General features: G+C 36.2%; 2 protein-coding genes and 1 pseudogene across 6 annotated transcripts; 1 reads left to right on the forward strand and 2 right to left on the reverse strand.

Moving 5' to 3' along the window:
- Nucleotides 1–2,678: 2,678 nt before the first annotated feature.
- LOC110426775 (UDP-glycosyltransferase 13 pseudogene) lies at nt 2,679–4,378 on the reverse strand (annotated as a pseudogene).
- A 276-nt stretch (nt 4,379–4,654) lies between these two features.
- Nucleotides 4,655–8,945, forward strand: LOC110426776 (tRNA/rRNA methyltransferase (SpoU) family protein). 4 transcript variants are annotated; one of them, XM_021442080.1, is made up of 7 exons: nt 4,655–4,781; nt 4,884–5,255; nt 6,201–6,651; nt 6,853–6,991; nt 7,102–7,280; nt 7,660–7,798; nt 8,458–8,945. In XM_021442080.1, the coding sequence occupies exons 3-7, from the start codon at nt 6,356–6,358 to the stop codon at nt 8,593–8,595; spliced, it is 891 nt and encodes a 296-aa protein (XP_021297755.1). In that variant the 5' UTR covers nt 4,655–4,781; nt 4,884–5,255; nt 6,201–6,355; the 3' UTR covers nt 8,596–8,945. The 4 variants fall into 4 exon arrangements, with proteins under 4 accessions (XP_021297755.1, XP_021297756.1, XP_021297753.1 ...); XM_021442078.2 differs by lacking the exons at nt 4,655–4,781; nt 4,884–5,255 and adding an exon at nt 5,276–5,895; XM_021442079.2 differs by lacking the exons at nt 4,655–4,781; nt 4,884–5,255 and adding an exon at nt 5,280–5,895 and having other exon boundaries at nt 7,219–7,280.
- A 178-nt stretch (nt 8,946–9,123) lies between these two features.
- LOC110426691 (U-box domain-containing protein) lies at nt 9,124–16,233 on the reverse strand. Of its 2 annotated transcripts, none has more exons than XM_021441974.2 (16): nt 15,206–16,233; nt 13,795–13,984; nt 13,383–13,534; nt 13,007–13,289; nt 12,770–12,922; nt 12,050–12,253; nt 11,840–11,952; nt 11,627–11,738; nt 11,365–11,454; nt 11,054–11,257; nt 10,858–10,953; nt 10,587–10,709; nt 10,291–10,383; nt 9,984–10,148; nt 9,680–9,769; nt 9,124–9,592 (listed from the first exon to the last, which is right to left on the reverse strand). In XM_021441974.2, the coding sequence occupies exons 1-16, from the start codon at nt 16,081–16,083 to the stop codon at nt 9,413–9,415; spliced, it is 3,126 nt and encodes a 1,041-aa protein (XP_021297649.1). In that variant the 5' UTR covers nt 16,084–16,233; the 3' UTR covers nt 9,124–9,412. The 2 variants fall into 2 exon arrangements, with proteins under 2 accessions (XP_021297649.1, XP_021297647.1); XM_021441972.2 differs by having other exon boundaries at nt 11,627–11,741.
- Nucleotides 16,234–17,553: the final 1,320 nt, after the last annotated feature.

Below are 17,553 nucleotides of genomic sequence, written 5' to 3' on the forward strand. Positions count from 1 at the left end.
ACTTAATTTCTTAATATGGGATGAACATACATTACTCAAATTTGAGTCTTTTTATATCGTCCTTCTTAGGCCTTATCTAAAACTCCATACTCAACTTGCTGATGATCAAGCAACATATGAGACACTAAGCATAAATTTGAGTAAACATTGATAGTCTCATAAAAACAAGTAGAGGAAGAATCCAAAGTATTCCAACTACACAATAGCATCCACCATAATCCTAGATTAAAAACTCTAGCTCAACATGTTCAAAAGGAAAGTACACATTTCAGTAAACTAAAACATTGTTCTACAAGAAGAGTAAGAGAGGGAGAATCAAATCTAGAGTGAGAAAATGTCTTGTTGCAGCTTTTGAATCTTCCAGCTCTTGATTCCTCTTTTTTTCTCCTTTTTTGTTCTTGCCTCTTTTTGCCCAAAATGGCCTCTCCAAAATCCCACTCTTTTTCAGTGTAAAACTTTATACCCCTTTTTTTTTGCTTAGCTTACCCTAGAAATATTCATTATCTGACTTGGACAGTGCTGCAGCACTGGAAACTTGGTGCTGCAACACTGGAGGTTCTGTTTCCTTGTTTTTCTACTTCAAGCTGCCTTGCCCAGAGTTGCTCTAGACCTCACTTTCAGCTTCATTTTTTGTCACGATTCCTTTTGATTTGGGCCAAGTGCTAAACATCAAAGTTGTAGCTCATCCTCTCGGCTTTCCATTGGTTTAAAATTCACCACGATCGGACTTCTACAACTCAATTTATTCCTTAAAAACTTCAGCATGTTTGATTGCTTTTAAGCCTAATTGCACCCTCCTTTGCATTCATGTTCCAAGTCTTTGCATGTCCTTCAACATTAAGGGATTAAATAATCAGAGGCTCAATTGAGAGATTTTGACAAGAAATTAAGCTAAACTTGTATGAATAGAACTTGGCATCACATAAGTTAAATTATTTCTAAAAAAAAAATTAGAAACCACCTAAAAAAGATTAAAAAACTTAGCAAAATTCAAACTTCAAAAATATTCAAATAAAAAAAGTAAGGTTTTTTGGTGCAGTTATTTTTTCCTCTCTCAATCTCTACTTCTTGATTCTCTCTTTGAAAATCAGTTTTCCCCGTTCTTGAAGTTTTCTGAGATTTTGCAAAACATACTTTCTTGTGTCGAAGATGGTTCATCTTATAATTATAAATACTTGTGAATCAAATGAAATTACATGAAAAATAATACTGAAATAAATTATGAGAAGGATGAATTGGACAATAATAGTATATCTTTTCTGTCCAAGCCCACCCGATCATTGGACGGATTTACAAGCTGGAGGCAGCCATGCCCTTGGGCAGCTATATAATTTATTAGCAACCTTGGTGTTCTTCTTTCAAGTTGTGTGTTTTAATTTCATAACAAAAAAGGCAGAACAACTCCAAAGGAAACTACTTTTCTGAATTAATTTCTCTCTACATAATTCTTTCATTTCTTGATTCACTTGTTCTTGTTGGAATTTTTTTTTCTGATCAAAATCTTTTTCATATGGTAATGCTACCATATGTTGTTTTTTGACTCAAAAAGTATTTGGAGTAAGAAGCTGCTGGAAATCAAAGAATGCAGTGTGTGGTGGTAAGAAGTTGAACGAAGGCACAGTACAGAGACATGGTAGCTGCTTGCTGTGAAATTATGTGGTAGTTGTTTGTGCTTAGTGATCTTCGTATTAAACATCCAAATGCAGTGGAGCTTTACTGTGACAATCGATCAACATTGTCCACTTGTAAAAATCCCATACTTCATGACAAGACTAAGGACATTGCGATAGATTTCCATTTCATTAGAGAATAGATTTTAGCTGGGATCATTCCTCCAAAACATGTTCGTACTGAATTGTAGATAGTAGATTTACTTACAAAAGCTTTAAAACCAAGACAATTCTATGCTTTGTTAAGCAAGATGAGCATTTTGAACATTCATAGTCCTACACTTGATTGCAATGCTGCACATGTTGCAGAGTATCAAATAATGAAGTATTAGAGCGGTAGGTTCCTTGAACATCATGAGACTTACTTCCCAGATACAATCATTGTACCTAACAACAGCAAAAGTCAATCACTTGAATTTTGTGGTAATATAAGGACCTATGTTCTAGATTTCTGTGTGGAATTTATGTATTTCTGTTAAGAGATAAAAAATTCAGATGCTTGAAGACAGAGGTGTAAACATTAAACAATTCCAACTTTTTGCTACCTAGATCATTTACATTCTCATTCAAGACACTCAATCTCTCAAAACCTCTATTTTTTTGAGAACAAGAGTGGTTCCTACTTCGAGTTGTGATAATATTTTTGTCAATATAAGGTAATGAATTTTTTTTTTATTTAGGGGAAGGAGGATTCGAACATTATTCTTTAAGTAAGGAGATCATACACCAATCAATGAACTAAATGCTCAGCTGCCAAGATAATGGATTCTATTTCTTCCATTTTTTAATTTTAATTGAAGTGTACATTTGGAACTCCAAGCTTAACAAAGTAAAATGACAGTTTCCAGATTTACCTGATTCATGGGAAAAAAAATAAAACAGATTAAGCTGATGACATCTTGTTTTTATCATGACTTTCGGAATCTACAGAATCCGAAGGCACTGCTTAGCATTGTCTCTGCAGTATAAGAATAACATGGAGCAGATTCATTGTATATGTGACTGAATAGCATATAAGCAGCCAAAAGAGGATAAAAAGTTAAACAACATGTTTAGTGCAGCATCTTTCACATAGCTTACACGTTAAGAAAAGTTCAATTAAAAAAGTTAACTAAAATTTGCTCATACATTGACTTGGATCACACTGTTCCACTAATGCCAATTAAACTAAGAACATTGGCTGAAGTCAAGAAAATTCCTGCTTCAACAATATCCCATTCTAGTTTTGGTTTTTCTTTTAAGAGAACCTAAAACAATAAGGAAATTAATAAGAAATTGACCAAAAAGGGGAAACCTCAGCTCCTGTTGTTTTGCTTTAACGATTCAATGACTTCCATGATTGTCTTTATGGAACTCCCACCATTTCCAGTGGCTTTCCTAGCTTCTTCTCCTACCTTCTTGGCTCTACTCTTCAGCTTCGCATCTGTCATCAGCTCACTGATCCTTTTCTGAATCTCATCTGTTTTAACCAACCTCTGACCACACCAGCCCCATGTCCTATCCCATATTCCAAGCCCTGCCTTCTCCAAAACCTCTGCGTTCGCTCTTTGGTCCCCATGTTGAGGCCATGCCAGCATTGGAATCCCTCTCTGAGCTGCTTCCATCACTGAGTTCCACCCACAATGATTTACAAAGCCTCCAACCGCAGGATGTGCTAGAATATCTTGCTGGTTCACCCACTCCTTTAATACCATACCCTTGTTCTTTGTTCTTTCTAGAAATGAAGAGCTTAACAAGTCTTCCAAATCTTCACTGTCATCCTTGTCAACTGTTTTCATCTTCAGTATCCAAAGGAATCGATACTCACTTTTTTCTAGTCCATCTCTTAATTCCTTTATTTGATCCTTTGACATGGCTGTTCTGCTTCCGAAGCTTAGAAACACAACAGATTCTGCTGGTTGGTTCTTTAGCCATGGTAGATACTGACCCTGGTCCTTCTTGAGCTCATAAGTTTCCAATGGCCCTATGGGGAGAATTGGAGGGAGATTTCTTAAAGCTCTCTTATTGTTGATTGCTGAAAGAGTTTCAGGCTCAAAGCAGTCAAATGTATTCATTAGAATTCCTTTGCAATCCGGGAGAGCTATGGCATTTGATACAAGGGTTGCTGTAAAAAGATGATCAGGGTTAAAGAATGGAGGTGGAATGCTTGATATAGGCAGTGGGGCTAGGCCTGGTATCTCAATTTCAGTAGATCTGTCGCTCAGTCTAGCAGCATCAGATGTCAGGATTGGAAGATAAGCCATAAGAGAAAGAAACTTGACAGAAGTGGTGGATACAGTGTAATTAGGAATACCAAGATCAATAGCAACTTTGCTGACACCAGAGGCTACTACTAAGTCAGAAAAGATGGCAGAGAGAGGTGGCGATAAAGAAGATATTAAAGGATGTATAAGATGGGCAGAACGGCTAGTAGCTTTGAATTGGATGAAGAAAGGATCATCTGTAGTGGTATTGGAAGGTTGCATAGGAGGAACTTGGAATTCAATATGTTTGATTTCTGGATGTGTTGAAAGAAAGAAAGAAATATATGTGGACTCGGCTACTGATACAGTAGATTTAGTAGTGATCAGAGTTACCATACAATTGTGTGACAATAGCACGGAAGCAAGACGGAGAAAAGGGGTCAGGTGACCCATTCCAGCACTTGGAAAGAGAGCAATGTGAGGCTGGGATGTTTCAGAACCTTGGAAAATCGACATTTTGGCAACACAAATATCTGAGGTAAAGGTTCTTTGGGAACTTATATGCATTTATACACGAGCAGATGGATATTGATGGAATATTTCTAAGTTTAATTTCCTCTAATGGAGAGACATTTTAGTACTGAAATCTGTGGTAGCTTTAACTAGTTTCTCCTCGTGACAGTTTGACAGTCAGGTCAGGATTTCTGATCAACTAACATTCAAAGTGGATGCAGTTAGGCATTCTTCTAATGGGATTGAAAATCATATACATTGACTTGATGAACTAACTTTCAAAGAGGGGAACTATCGTTTATTGTCCTTGATTCTGGTTTTCTGGGAGCCAGTTACCGCCCAATAACCATGAAAAGAGCTCTCCTCGAGATTTCCCATTTTTGTCTGATTGCTGCTGCAAATGTTATTAGAATAGGTTTCCTGTTGGATATACAGTATTGTAATATGAAAAAATAGAAGCAACTTGTTCGTTTTCTTTTCTTTTTTTATTAAACTGTTATCCTGTGAACTTTTGCAGATGAAATCAGTGATTAAGAGCGGCCAATACTGAAAGGAGTGGCCTGATATTTCTAGCAGACTGCCGAAAAATGGTTAACTGATTTGACTCCCAACCCGCTGAGGATTTTCGACTTGTTTGATTCCTGCTCGAGACCAAACAGTTGAATTTTGATGGCCAGGTGAAGCAAGGTAACCGAAGCAATTCCATAGTAAGACGAATTACGAGAGTATTAGTTTCAGAAACCGCAGTTCAATAACATTTGACAGCACTTGGGAAAATGTTCTGAGCAAAACAAATTCAGTGTTGATAATGCTAATAAAAAGCAGCAAGAGGGGTATAAATCATGTTCACTGCTGCAGCATCCTGCACTTGGATTACAGGTTAAGAAAGGTTGGAATAAAAAACTATTTGCTATGCCAATTTGATATCTTGAAATTGGATCACTTTGCTCCACTAATGCCAATTTAGCCAGGAACATAAGTTCAAGTCAAGACTCAAGACTCTCTTTGCTAGAATTGCACCCCATTCCCTTTTTTAAAATGAAAAAAAATGGTCTAAAATAATTCTGAATTTGTGCTGCAACTCCTGCTAATTTAACCATTTTTATGTAGCATAGGTCAAACAAGGTTCATAATTGGCTTTACTGATACATTAATACTATATTAAAGGGTTATTAGTAGTTAAAATTTTCCCACTAATCATTCCCATGAGGACACATAAACGAAAAAAAAAAAGAAGGAAACCCGCAAACGACATCGTTTGTGTTGTAAGCCACTTCGCTTCCAAACCTGTCCAAATATCCTAGCCATGAGAAAAACCCTTGAATTAAAAGCTTCCATCAACTGCACACTGCAACTCCTTGGCGCCAAACCCAGTCCCAACTGATTTTTTTTTCTCTGTAAAGACCCCAAAAAAGTAATGAGTGCTTCTAAAACCCTCATCCGTACACCGTTATCTACTCTTCAATCCAAACTTGACTTGAACCTCAAACCCCTCTTCCTTCCTCTCTCTCTTCGCCCCCTCACTTCAGGTACGTTTCATTTCTCTCTCATCTCATATACCTTTTTTTAAAACATTTTTACAACAAACAAAACCCATTTTTTCTTGTTATTTGCAAAATTAGATAACCTTGATGATTGGGGCTGGATTTTTTTTTCTTTTTGGAAAAACAAAACCCCATATTTTGTTTTTCCTCTTTTCATGTTCTTTTGTTTAAATGCAATGCCTTTTTCTTTTATTGATTGAGAAATGCAAGATCCAGATATGATTGAGTTTAGATGAAAGAACCCATCTTTTTATTTATCCTACTTTGGGTTTTGTTTTGGTTAAATGCAGCTCCTTTATGCAGTAGAATTTGTTCTAGTAGAATCCGAACGAGGCCTTTCTCCGCGGTACAGGAAGCTGCCCCTTTAGAAGATGAATCCCCGGAAGAATTGGAAAAGGACACCGTGGAGCACCTGCTGACTCACCAAGATGATGTGGCAAGGTTGATGAAAATGGAGAGGAAATCTGGGATGGAAGTACCCAGTAAGTGGTTTCCTTACTTGGATAGGTTTAAGTGTGGGAGTGACTACCTGACCAGCAGGGAGGTGCTGGAGGCGGTGGGACCATATTTGATGGAGGAGAGGAAAGAAAGGTTGAAGAGGGTGGTGAGAAATAGGAGCTATTCAGTTTGCTTGGTAGTTGAGGGGTTGTGCGATTTTGGCAATGTTTCGGCCACGTTCAGGTCTGCTGATGCACTAGGGTTGCAGTCAGTTCATGTGGTGTCATGTGACAGCTCAAAAAGGTGGTAAGAGGTTTCATGCCAAAAGGGTTTTGTGCTGGGTGATGGTTGTTAATTCGACAGTTTTAAGTTGTTATGCCTAATTATTATTGCATATTAGAGCAAATTGTTACTTTGATTAGCTTTATGTATTGTGTTTTAAGTTGGTTTAGGATGAACATTGGATTAATCTATTGCTTTTCTAACATCAAATGTATATTGCAGATACAGAGACAACCGTCATGTTAGCATGGGTACAGAGAAATGGTTGGACATCGAACTCTGGAAGTCTCCCAAAGAGTGCTTTGAAGTTTTAAAATCACGTGGTTATCAGATAGCTACAACACATGTAGGGATGGATGCGGTATTGATCATTTTACCATCTTTGGTTGTACTTACTACAATTTTTGTGTGTAGGATAAATAAATGTATTTTATCCTTATATCAGAATGCACCTTTTTCCTCTTAAATCAGGTTTTGATCGTCACTGACAATATAGAATTTTTGAACAACTGGATGGCCACTGGTGATCAAACTTCTAGGGGTCTAAGTCTGCAAAAATATGCCATTGACTATTGCTTCTATTTTCAGGTATCCATATACGACATGGACTGGTCAAGCCCAACTGCAATTGTAGTTGGGAATGAAAATAGGTAACTTACATGTGTAAAATTCTAATCTTTTTTTCTATGGTAGTTTGTTGGTTTTTCAAGTGTGCTGCTCCTATACCGTATATGATTAGCATTAGAATTTAGTAGTTACATTCTGAGTTAAATTTTCTGTAGTTCATAACAACATCAAATATCTAGCTGAAAACAATAAAACAAAACGAGGAAAAATTTATTAAAGACTATTTGTTTATGATTTTGTCATTCCAAGTCCATCTGAAGCCCTAGTTTTGTGAATATGTTTTAAGTTTGTGATATAATATGCATTATTTTGCTTCTGTAATGTGGCCAAATTTTTTGTCACGGTGCTTTCTATTCCTGTCTCTTTTGATGTTAGTTGAGGTTGCTGGGACCCTGATTGCAGGGGAATAAGTGATGAGGCCCTAGAACTGTCAGATTTGCATTGTAGTATTCCAATGAAAGGCATGGTGGACTCTTTCAATGTTTCAGTGGCTGCAGGCATAGTCATGCACCATGCTGTTTGTGACAGAACAACTCGCCTGGTAATATTTACTCCCTATTTTCATAGATATTTTACGGATTTACTAATTGTGATTGTTCTATCATTCTGAGTCTTGTGGGATCATAGAGATAGTAGAAAATATGTGCAGAAACCTCTTTCTACATAAAACTCTGAAAGAACCTATTGCTCCATACTTATGTTTCCCTGGTCTATGGCATAAGATTGTTGTTGTTGATGTGACAATCCAAATTTATTTTTGCTATGCACCGAGGAACGTCCTGTGTCTATGTATGTGGAATGTTTATAGTTTACTTTTACATTGTTAAGAGTCCCATTCAAGTCGCAGGAGTTTTCTTGATGTGTGTGCCAAACTGAGGGATGTTGAATTACATTTTACTCTGTTTATTTCTATTTACTTTCACATATTTAGCATCCTTGTTCAAGTTTCGGACGGTTTCTTATTGAGTGCCATTGAGCCTTGAGCTAGATAAGTAAAGATAGCCCTCTGCATTACATAAACCGCAACCCCTTTCGCATGGTTTGATTGTGGGATCTGCAAGTTGAAGTGTCCAAAGTTCTATCGGTGGGGTCATTCCTTTTGGGACATAGTTTCTTTGATAATTATGCATCTAGTATTTGCAATGAAGTCATTTGTCTGCTTCAATTTATAGCAATTACATATTTTTCATTCTAAATCAGGGTTGTCATGGTGATCTGAATGAGGAAGAAAGCCAAATCTTACTTGCGGAGTTTTTGTTGCGTCATAATAATAGCGCAATTAGCATAGCTAATGAGTATGCTAAGCGGAAGGCCACTATGGCAGTGCCAGGGCTGTGATGGAGTAGTCAACTGCTGGATGGATGATTCACCATTGTAAGATAATCATAAATTGCAACATAAAAATCTGAGATGTGGCTGCTGAGAAATGGAAAACAATTCATTTCAAGCCACCCAAGAAAAGGACCAATTGATCAAGCTGGTAGATTAAGCGAGACTTGTCAGATGTAATGCTGTGTAGTCAAAGAATGCAACTTGGTAGTGTGTCACGGTCTAGATATGATTTATCATTGTAGCTGCTATAAGTGTTTTGGTGCAAGGACATTTGTAGTGGATTGTTTTCTTATAGTTTTAAAGAGCTTCAAACATTTTTGCAATGAAGAAAAATGAAATAGTAATTGTTTAAGTAAGCCTTTTCTTTCTATTTGCTAAACGATGATCCAATACCATCATACGGTATAATTCATTTCTGGCACTGCCTTTGCTGCGAGCAGAGATAGAAGCGGCAGCTTTGGCTCACTGCATGCCCAACATTTTTAACAAGATGATGATAATGCAGAATTTGAATTATTTTCATACCAGCGTAGGTTCCTTCGTGCCACCGCAAACAGAGCGGAGCTAAGCTCATCTTCATTGGAACTTAAGCATAAAACAATTGGATTATTCATACATGTATTTGATTTCATATGGTTTATCCTTTTTGTGCAGTATTGTTTCAGAAACTTTACTGGCTAAGACACTTCAAGGATTTTCCCAGTGAGGTTGACTTCTATATGAAATATGATTGACATTTAGACTAGATACATTGCACCTGTCCACCATTCACAATAATATAAAACGTAATCCATCATCACAATGTAACCTTACAACGCCCGCCCTAGTCAATTAACATTTCCCCACTTGTTGGTTGTATTGTTCCCTTGGAGCTCTGCATGTTTAAACCTTCTCCACGCCTCTTCAATTCAGGGGACCTGATAAACTCCTCAATTCGTGCCTTCAATTCAGTGTTTGGAATCAGCATATCCGCATTAAGGTGGGATCGATTGAATGGGTCAGTCTGCAATCATATTATTAAGTATTATCTATCAGCAAATTAACTATTTGGCAGAATTATCCTTAAAAGTGTAGACCCGTGAGAACATACACTATCACTTAGAAGATGTCTCTGGATGACAGGCCTGTCTATTGTGATCCTTGAAGATGGTAAAATCACTGGATCCTTCATTAAAGTATACTGCAGGAAAGAAGAGAACCGGTATTTTCTGTGGTCAGTGATCCTTTTTCATTTGCTTTTCTGTTTTGACAAAGTACTCACTAAATGGGCACATCCACCCAAACCCCGAAACTAAGCAAATATTTAGGCATGCAGGACACCAAAAGAAATAGCATAGCTGGAATGGTACTAACAAGAATAATTTCAAATTTTGACAACAGGTAAATAAACATACTTGAATCGGATCAAGGAATTCATCGGGTATATCTCCAAGGGCAGCTTCAGCGTCCATGGCCTCAGAAGCTGCAGCTTTAGCCTTTGCACCAAGTTCAATAAAATCTTCTATAATCCTCCCATCCATGCCAATTCTCTGAAGCACGTCTGCTGCAGCACTAAACAACTGGAGCAAACTTGAATTTTCAGATTGTGTTTTCTACAACTTAAAACATTCTAATATATCCATAAAAGAAACTTATAACTTAAAACATTTATATATATATATATATATATATATATATAGCTAGTCCACAGCTAACAATTACCTGTTCATTGTATGAACGACCATCACTGGAGATAGCCGCCGGAAATATGTTTTTGGCATCACCCCTTGCCAGATGAACATATATGTGGACGATCTTAAAATAAATAAAAGAATAAGAGTTAGTGCATAACTCTTTCCATTCTTTATCAACACCAATTGTTGGTTCAAAACAATCAAGCAATTGGCAGGACAAAAAATATCAGTTAAGGTCAAAGTGACTTTTTGAGCAAATCAGTAACCTCCTCCTTCCTCTTTATATTAGTATATGCCAAAATGAAAAATCCACTTTATGCCAACCTGCGTGAGTAATTCTTTTGGACGGAACTCATACTTTTCAGGGACTTTCAGACTAAGAGATTTTCTTTGGGGGCCCACTAGTTGCAATAAAAAGTAATTGAGCATGCTGGCCACTCTTTCAACCTGCAAAAAGGAAACAAGGAATGAAAATTGATTAAGTGAAGATAGAAAAGAGACAACAACGTAAACTTCATTATTAAAAAACACAGTAACAACTTGTCAGCATAAATTTTAAGGATAACAAGCATAGGTCCAGATGAAAAGATGTTACCATCTCAGGAAGTAGAAAAGGAGCTGTAATCTGCTCAGATGTAAATGCCAGCATACTAACATCCTCATTAGCCAACTTCATATCAATCCGTATAATCTGAAAATAATCAGTCATATATGTTTAATTGAAGTCTAAATTCAAAAACATGAATCATGCATACACATTTTAAGGGGGAAAAGGGAAAAGAAATACTGACGTTCTCCTGGGAGTGGAATAGTCGAGTTCTCTCTTGCCTTTCCTGAGCTGATCTGCGCTCCCATTCTGCAGAATTTGACATCTCAGCTTCAAGCTCTTTGAGTTCAAGAATTTTGTTGAGACTTTCATCAAGGAGGTAGATGCTATCGTTGATCAGGAAGTTCAAGAAATTCAGATAAACACCCTTTTCTTCTTCCTTAGCAATCTGATATTGAATATTACAGTTCAATTTAGGAAATGCATTGATTGTTCAAACAAAAACACAAACCATCAACAAATGCCACATGTACCAGCCCATGAAGAAGACCCTACCTGTTTCCACGCATTACGATGACTAGGAACTTGCCAAAGGTATTCAAGAAGTTCAGCAATATTATGGCGGATGTTGAACTTATCATAGAACTGCGTATAGAGAAGATACAAGCAGTGTAGTTCATCAAAGGTGGCCCACAACCACATTGGAGACATGCAAAAGTCAACAAATTATAACCTTAAAGAAACAGGTAACATGATATCTAGAACTAAATTGTTAACAAATTATCTCTCTTTATCAAATTTAATGCATATAAGTTACCTGTGTATGAGAACCTGTGAACTCAATGTCAACATAAAGCTTCAAAAGATTCCTCACAAGATATTCCAAGGACAATTGATGCCCGTCAAATAGTGTAGATGTGGCAGATGAACTGCTGGAAAGAAGGAAGCAAAGTAGTGTAAACTTAGGGAAAATTTCTTAAGGTAGAGACATGTGACAACAGTATATATCTTTCGAAAGAGATTGAATAACCTTCCACGGGGCATCCAACAGTTCAAAACTTCAACCATTTTTGCTCTGAGATAGGGGTTCTTGATAAATTGAGGACTTGCCATAAACATAATAATAAAATTCATAAAGTCATCCTGCCAAGCAAAAGGCAAAATAAATAAAATAAAACCATAATCGTAAGAATGAACATGAGGTATAATGAAGCACAAAGCTATCTCATATAAATCCTACCAGTAAAACCCCATCCAAAGTTCTTGGAATCCGGGAGGCAAATATTAATAGTTCCATAGCATCTTCCACAAAGTGCTCTGGCATCGAAGCAAATTCCATTGGACAAGTAGATGGTAGAGGCATTTTAAATCCGCCAACCAAGCCAACTAACCAAACCACCATTAGTCGATAGAATGAAAGTGCATGTTGAATAAGTGCCCCATCCTTGTGAAAAGAAGCAAGCAATACATCAAAATACTAACAAATTTATAATTTTTCCTTTTCTCAATATCTCAATAACAAAGATTTTACAATCATAAAAATACAAAATCTCCTATTCCAGAAGGGGAAAAAAATCCTATTATATGGAAGAAGAGGGAAAACAACAAAGAAAAACAAAGAGAAAAGGGCACTCTTATAACATGGAGAAAGGAAGAGGCATAGGCTTTTGTTTCTCTTGGAATCTTCTTCTTCTTATTGTTTCTTCTTTTTTCTTTCGGTGTCAAAGGAGAATAAGGCAGAAGGGGGGGAATAAAAGTGATCACAACTATTCAAAGTGGCTAATGCAATGGTTCAAAGTTTGAACATTTTGACACCCTAAGACTGTACAAGATAACATAGCTTCCAATTAACAGAAAAGATATTAATTCACTTTAAAGTTCAGTAGACAAGCAAACCCATGTGTATTTGTTGGTGTGTTGAGCGTGGGCAGACACTTGGTGGGGAAGAGAGGGGATGTACCTTCAAAATTTGAGCCTCATAACAAAATCTTTCCTGCGAATGTAGTTCTATTTCTTTCTCAAGCCTAGATATATCCAGCTCCAGTTGTGAAGAAGGTGCCTGTCCCTGCATAGCTTTTAAGGTGGCAAGAGTATCTTCACATCTTGAAATGTCCTGGGTGGGGGCAAACCATATGTTGTCACTCATCAGAGAAGAAACAAGAGAACAGAAAAAGCTCAAGAATCAGTAACGCATTACCTGGACTAGATGCTTGAAGTCAGAAAATGCCTTTAGGAGGCCCAAGTTGAGTACCCTAGCAGTCATAAAGAAGCATTCACAAATAAATGGATATTTAGCTTTTTCACCACTACTTGAGGTTGGCTTCACACTGAGGGTACTTCCAGAACTGGTAGCTTCCTGAGATTGCAGCAGACGATTTTCACCATCGCCATGTGGTCTGGTCCCATCAGTTTTTACAGGATTATCTTTGTTAATCCATTCAGTAACTTCTTCTGAGGTTGCATGCAGAGCAGTTAGCCCCCTAACACAGGTTCATAGAGAATACTTAGGAAAAGAAGTCAATGAATATAACAGTTAAAAGCAAACTGATCTCCACTGAATAAAAGGTCCTCACCTCAAATCCAAACGATTACAGTAAAAGACATAGTTTGGATCAATCTTATCTCTTTTTGTTAAATTTGCATCCAAAAACGGTTCACAAAGTCGAAGCATAACAGCACTGAGATTGACAAACATTCCAGAACTAGCACAAGATATAGGATCAACCTATCATAGATGTCATCAACAACATTGACATTGTGTCAAAGAAACCAAGTATAAATATTCTTATACATTGAAAGCAAAATCAAATAAATGTAATTCAAAAGAGACACCAGCATTTCACTTAAAACATTCTTAGTAAACCAAAGAACAAATAGTCATCGATCAGCAATGCAGTATCAATGGCCATAATTGAGCTTTTGGTCATTGATAAGTATTGTAACTGCCACTCAAAAATGTTATTAAGGAGTGGTAAAAAATAGAACCTGTATATGGGCCCTGGATGCATTTTTATTGATGACTTCTGCAAGATACTCAAGGACACTCTCACGGGTCTCGGTATTTTTAAGGAGACACAGAAGAACTTCTGCCAGACCGTCATATAAAGTATTCATGATAGTCTTGATGAATGAGTTATCTAGTCGTCGACTTGATGCTTCTGAGAAGCACTGCTGGCTGTATTTTGAAGAGACACAATTTATTACTCAACAAAAGCTAATAGAAAAGAAAAAGATTTCATAACTAAAGATAATTGCATAAAAACTTTTAAGATTGAGATAAACTATGAAATAAACTAAATGGCATGGATCTTCAATCACGACTTGAAAGATCCAAAGGGTTTGTCAAATATACGAATAAGCTACCTTCCTGCAATATTTCTTCTTTCCCTCAAAAATTCAAACATCAAGTTACTTCCAATTAAATAAAGATCAACATTAAACATCTTACCATCAATGGACTCAAGCACTTCATCAAGCCTCTCTCAAAGTAAAAGAGAAGACCTTCTCACAAGTATAAGAAAAAAGCTAAGCATGAGTTCCAAATTATATCACATGCACATATAGATAAGTCAGCCTAGTTGCTAACTATCCAACCTTATTCCAGAGAACAATCAGCACCTGCAAGCCCTACTCGAGTACAAATGCAGAAGGTAAAGATAAGGTAGAATAACTTATAGGTTGAATCTAGCCTCACTTCACACTAGACAACATCAACAAAAGCCAACCAAGAAATCCAAATTCAGACAAGCAGCCTTCAATAAGAGAAAAGTTGCTAAATCTTCCCATTAGAGGTCACTTGCACATAATGCAGAGATGAGCAATCAAGACTGCTATAATATAGTTAAAAGCCAGCAAGCAATTTAATTTTGAGTCAGCCATCCACAAAGGTTTTAAGAGACCCCCATTACCACAAAGACAAATGCTGCAATTCACTGCCATTGCTAGCTTGCTATCCCTGCACATCTCCATTAAGTAACTGCACCGAATACATTGTTTTTCTTCATAATTTAAGGTTAGCAGGATGGACAAGGTAACTTAACCATGGTTTCTAATGTCAGTCAGCTGAAACTTAACCTCTCTTTCCATTAACAAGGTCAGTTTGGAACTCCTAAAAGAATACTAGCACCAGGAATCCAATGTCTTCAATCGTTAAATTCATATCACAAAGCAAAATCACAATCTTTTATGCTGTCAATGTATTCAATAACTTCTCATAGCTACTCCATACCCACTAGAACCCAATTAAATATTATAATTAAACATAAACACACAAAATTAATAATCTTTCATAAACACACAGAATCAATAATCTTTCTCAATAAACATCACAAAACTAAAACAAGCATTACGACAGACAGCACGCACACCAAAATGCAAAATCAGTATCAAAACTCACCCAACATCGGGCTGGCTCTTGAAAATGGTATGATCGGGCAAAGCACTAACATGAAAAAAGGGACCCAAAATGCTAGTCATTTCAATAACACGTCCATTCAAGTAAACCCCTTTAGGTATCCACCAAGGATGATTAACCAAACTCTTAGCACAAACAGGGAAATGTACCAAATACAACAAAGCCCTCAAAGGTTGCTGAAAATTCCCCAAAGCTGAAACTTTCAAAACACTCCCTCTTAAATCCTCATACAACCCTTTTAAAATCGGGTCTAAAGTATCAAAATCTGAATCCTTCAAGAACTCTTCCAAGAACCCTGGTGGGCAGTCTACGCCACTTCCCAATTCATTCCCTCCAAACCCATCAAGCATTACTCCACTGGAAACTTCAGCAAAAAGTAATGGCAACAAAGGCGAATTCGAAGACAAAGAAGAACCCGTTTTCAAGTTACTATCCCTTAAATTCCCATTAGAAAACAACTCAGGATTTCCCAGATGAATCCTAGCATAAGAAGCAGCCAACTTCTTAGCCTGTTTGGCAGCGGCCTCCATCTCAGAACGCAGCGTTTTGTCTTTCATGTTGGAAATCTTCTTGATTTCTTCATGAGCTCTTCTATAACAACCAATGAGATAAAGAAAAGGAGATTCGGAATTGGGAAAGTCACCAGAAAGACGATCAATTAAAACCCTTTCCATTAAATCACGTGAAAGGAAAAGACTTTTTCCTTCACTTAAGATCTCAGCTGCGGTCATCTCAAGGTAAACTACTTTTGGATCAGAGGAAGAGTTTTCTTGGTTTTCTTTAAGGGTTACAAGGAAGATTTTTCTTAAGATTATATCCTCAACTTCTTCTGGAGTTCTTTGGGGTTTTTGGGTTGCCATATTCTGAAGAAATAAAAAAAGGTGCAAATGGAATTTTCCTTTTTTTTTTTCCTCAGAAACAAACAGGGATTATTTTTTCCTGGAAAATCTTTAGGCTTCGAACATTGTGGAGAAAAGAGAGAGTTTAAGGATGTTGGAAGACCTTTGAGAAAGGAGTCTCTCTAGATGGCTGGACGATGTCGTTTTTAACGTTGAAGGAGGTGTTGTGTGTTCTTTTCGAGCTTTTTCTGTTTTTTCTCCCGTGGACTTCGACGTACAGAACTTACGTTGTTGGTGCAATAGAATGGTGCCACGTCAGCGTTTAAGGTATACATATAAAACCTCACGTTGTTCCAAACCCAATTCAATCAATAAGCATGTAAAGAGGTTTGGTTATTGTTCCAAATCCAATTCAAGAAAAAGGCTTGGTTGTTCAATCTATAAGTAAGAAAAGAGGGCTTGCTTATTTCAAGGAATTGAATTTATTAGAACATAAGTTATTTAACATTACCAAAGCTTCATAATCTTTCAATATTTTAATTTATCGATGAAAATATCAATAGAAAGATCTGTCTCTACATGGTCAAAAATATCCTCACTGATTTTTCTATTTCCTTGATGACGGAATAATGCGTCAATAGAATATTTTGTCAGCCACTTTATCAAAAAAATAGCCAATTCTTTGATTGAGGGTGTAATCAGTGATAATCACCTATTATATCAATAGACTGTTGATGAAATAGCCGATAGATTGTATGCAAACCTTATTAGCAAATTCCATCAACAAAAAGTATGAATTTGTCAGTAAAATTTTGTTGATATTTAAAAAATAATTTCAATTTTTAAAACATAATGATAAAAAATTAAAAAGCACATAAATACAAATATGTAAAAGAAATAATTTTAAATATTGCAAATATGTAAAGAATATTTTTTTAATTAACAAAAACATGGATACAAATTGAATTATTTTTATTAAAATCAATTAAAAATAAAAAGTCAAAAATGTGAAAATATGTGAAAAATACAAATAAAAAATAAATACATATCTATTTACTCAGCACTATCCCTTCATCACAAGGGTCCATCGACTAGCTCTAATGAAGATTCAATATGAACTCCTAACCACATCATGCAACTGAGGATCTTCTAGAAGCTAAACTTTAAGTCCATTAGACGCTAAAGTAGTCCAAAGTGCCTATATTTATTATATTAGCATGTAAAACACTTTCCTAATAGATTGAGAATCTTTTAATGATAATGTATTCTATCCTTAACCTTTTGATAATTCTATCTTATAAAATTATTTTTATCTTAAATTGTTTTTAAAAGTTAACTAAGTTCTTCAATTTAAGTTATAATTTAATCATTTTTAATTAATTTATTTTATACTAATTTTATGTTTATTTATCTTAGTTTATTTATTATTTATTAGTTTTTATACTTTTGTAGAACTCTAGAAGCATAAGGTTTAATTGGGTGAAGAAAGGT

This window comes from Theobroma umbraticum, unplaced genomic scaffold (assembly GCF_002168275.2).
Source record: "Theobroma umbraticum cultivar Fairchild unplaced genomic scaffold, ASM216827v3 scaffold_12.0, whole genome shotgun sequence".
Classification (NCBI taxonomy): Eukaryota; Viridiplantae; Streptophyta; class Magnoliopsida; order Malvales; family Malvaceae; genus Theobroma; species Theobroma umbraticum.

Excerpts from the sequence above, each read along its gene's own strand:
- LOC110426776 (XM_021442078.2), top strand. The coding sequence starts at position 5,784 with ATGAGTGCTTCTAAAACCCTCATCCGTACACCGTTATCTACTCTTCAA. Across the intron at positions 5,896-6,200 it reads TCTTCGCCCCCTCACTTCAG|CTCCTTTATGCAGTAGAATT; the intron begins GTACGTTTCATT and ends GGTTAAATGCAG. Across the intron at positions 6,652-6,852 it reads TCATGTGACAGCTCAAAAAG|ATACAGAGACAACCGTCATG; the intron begins GTGGTAAGAGGT and ends TGTATATTGCAG.
- LOC110426691 (XM_021441972.2), bottom strand. The coding sequence starts at position 16,083 with ATGGCAACCCAAAAACCCCAAAGAACTCCAGAAGAAGTTGAGGATATA. Across the intron at positions 11,953-12,049 it reads CTTTGGATGGGGTTTTACTG|GATGACTTTATGAATTTTAT; the intron begins GTAGGATTTATA and ends TTTGCTTGGCAG. Across the intron at positions 10,954-11,053 it reads TATTCCACTCCCAGGAGAAC|ATTATACGGATTGATATGAA; the intron begins GTCAGTATTTCT and ends GATTATTTTCAG.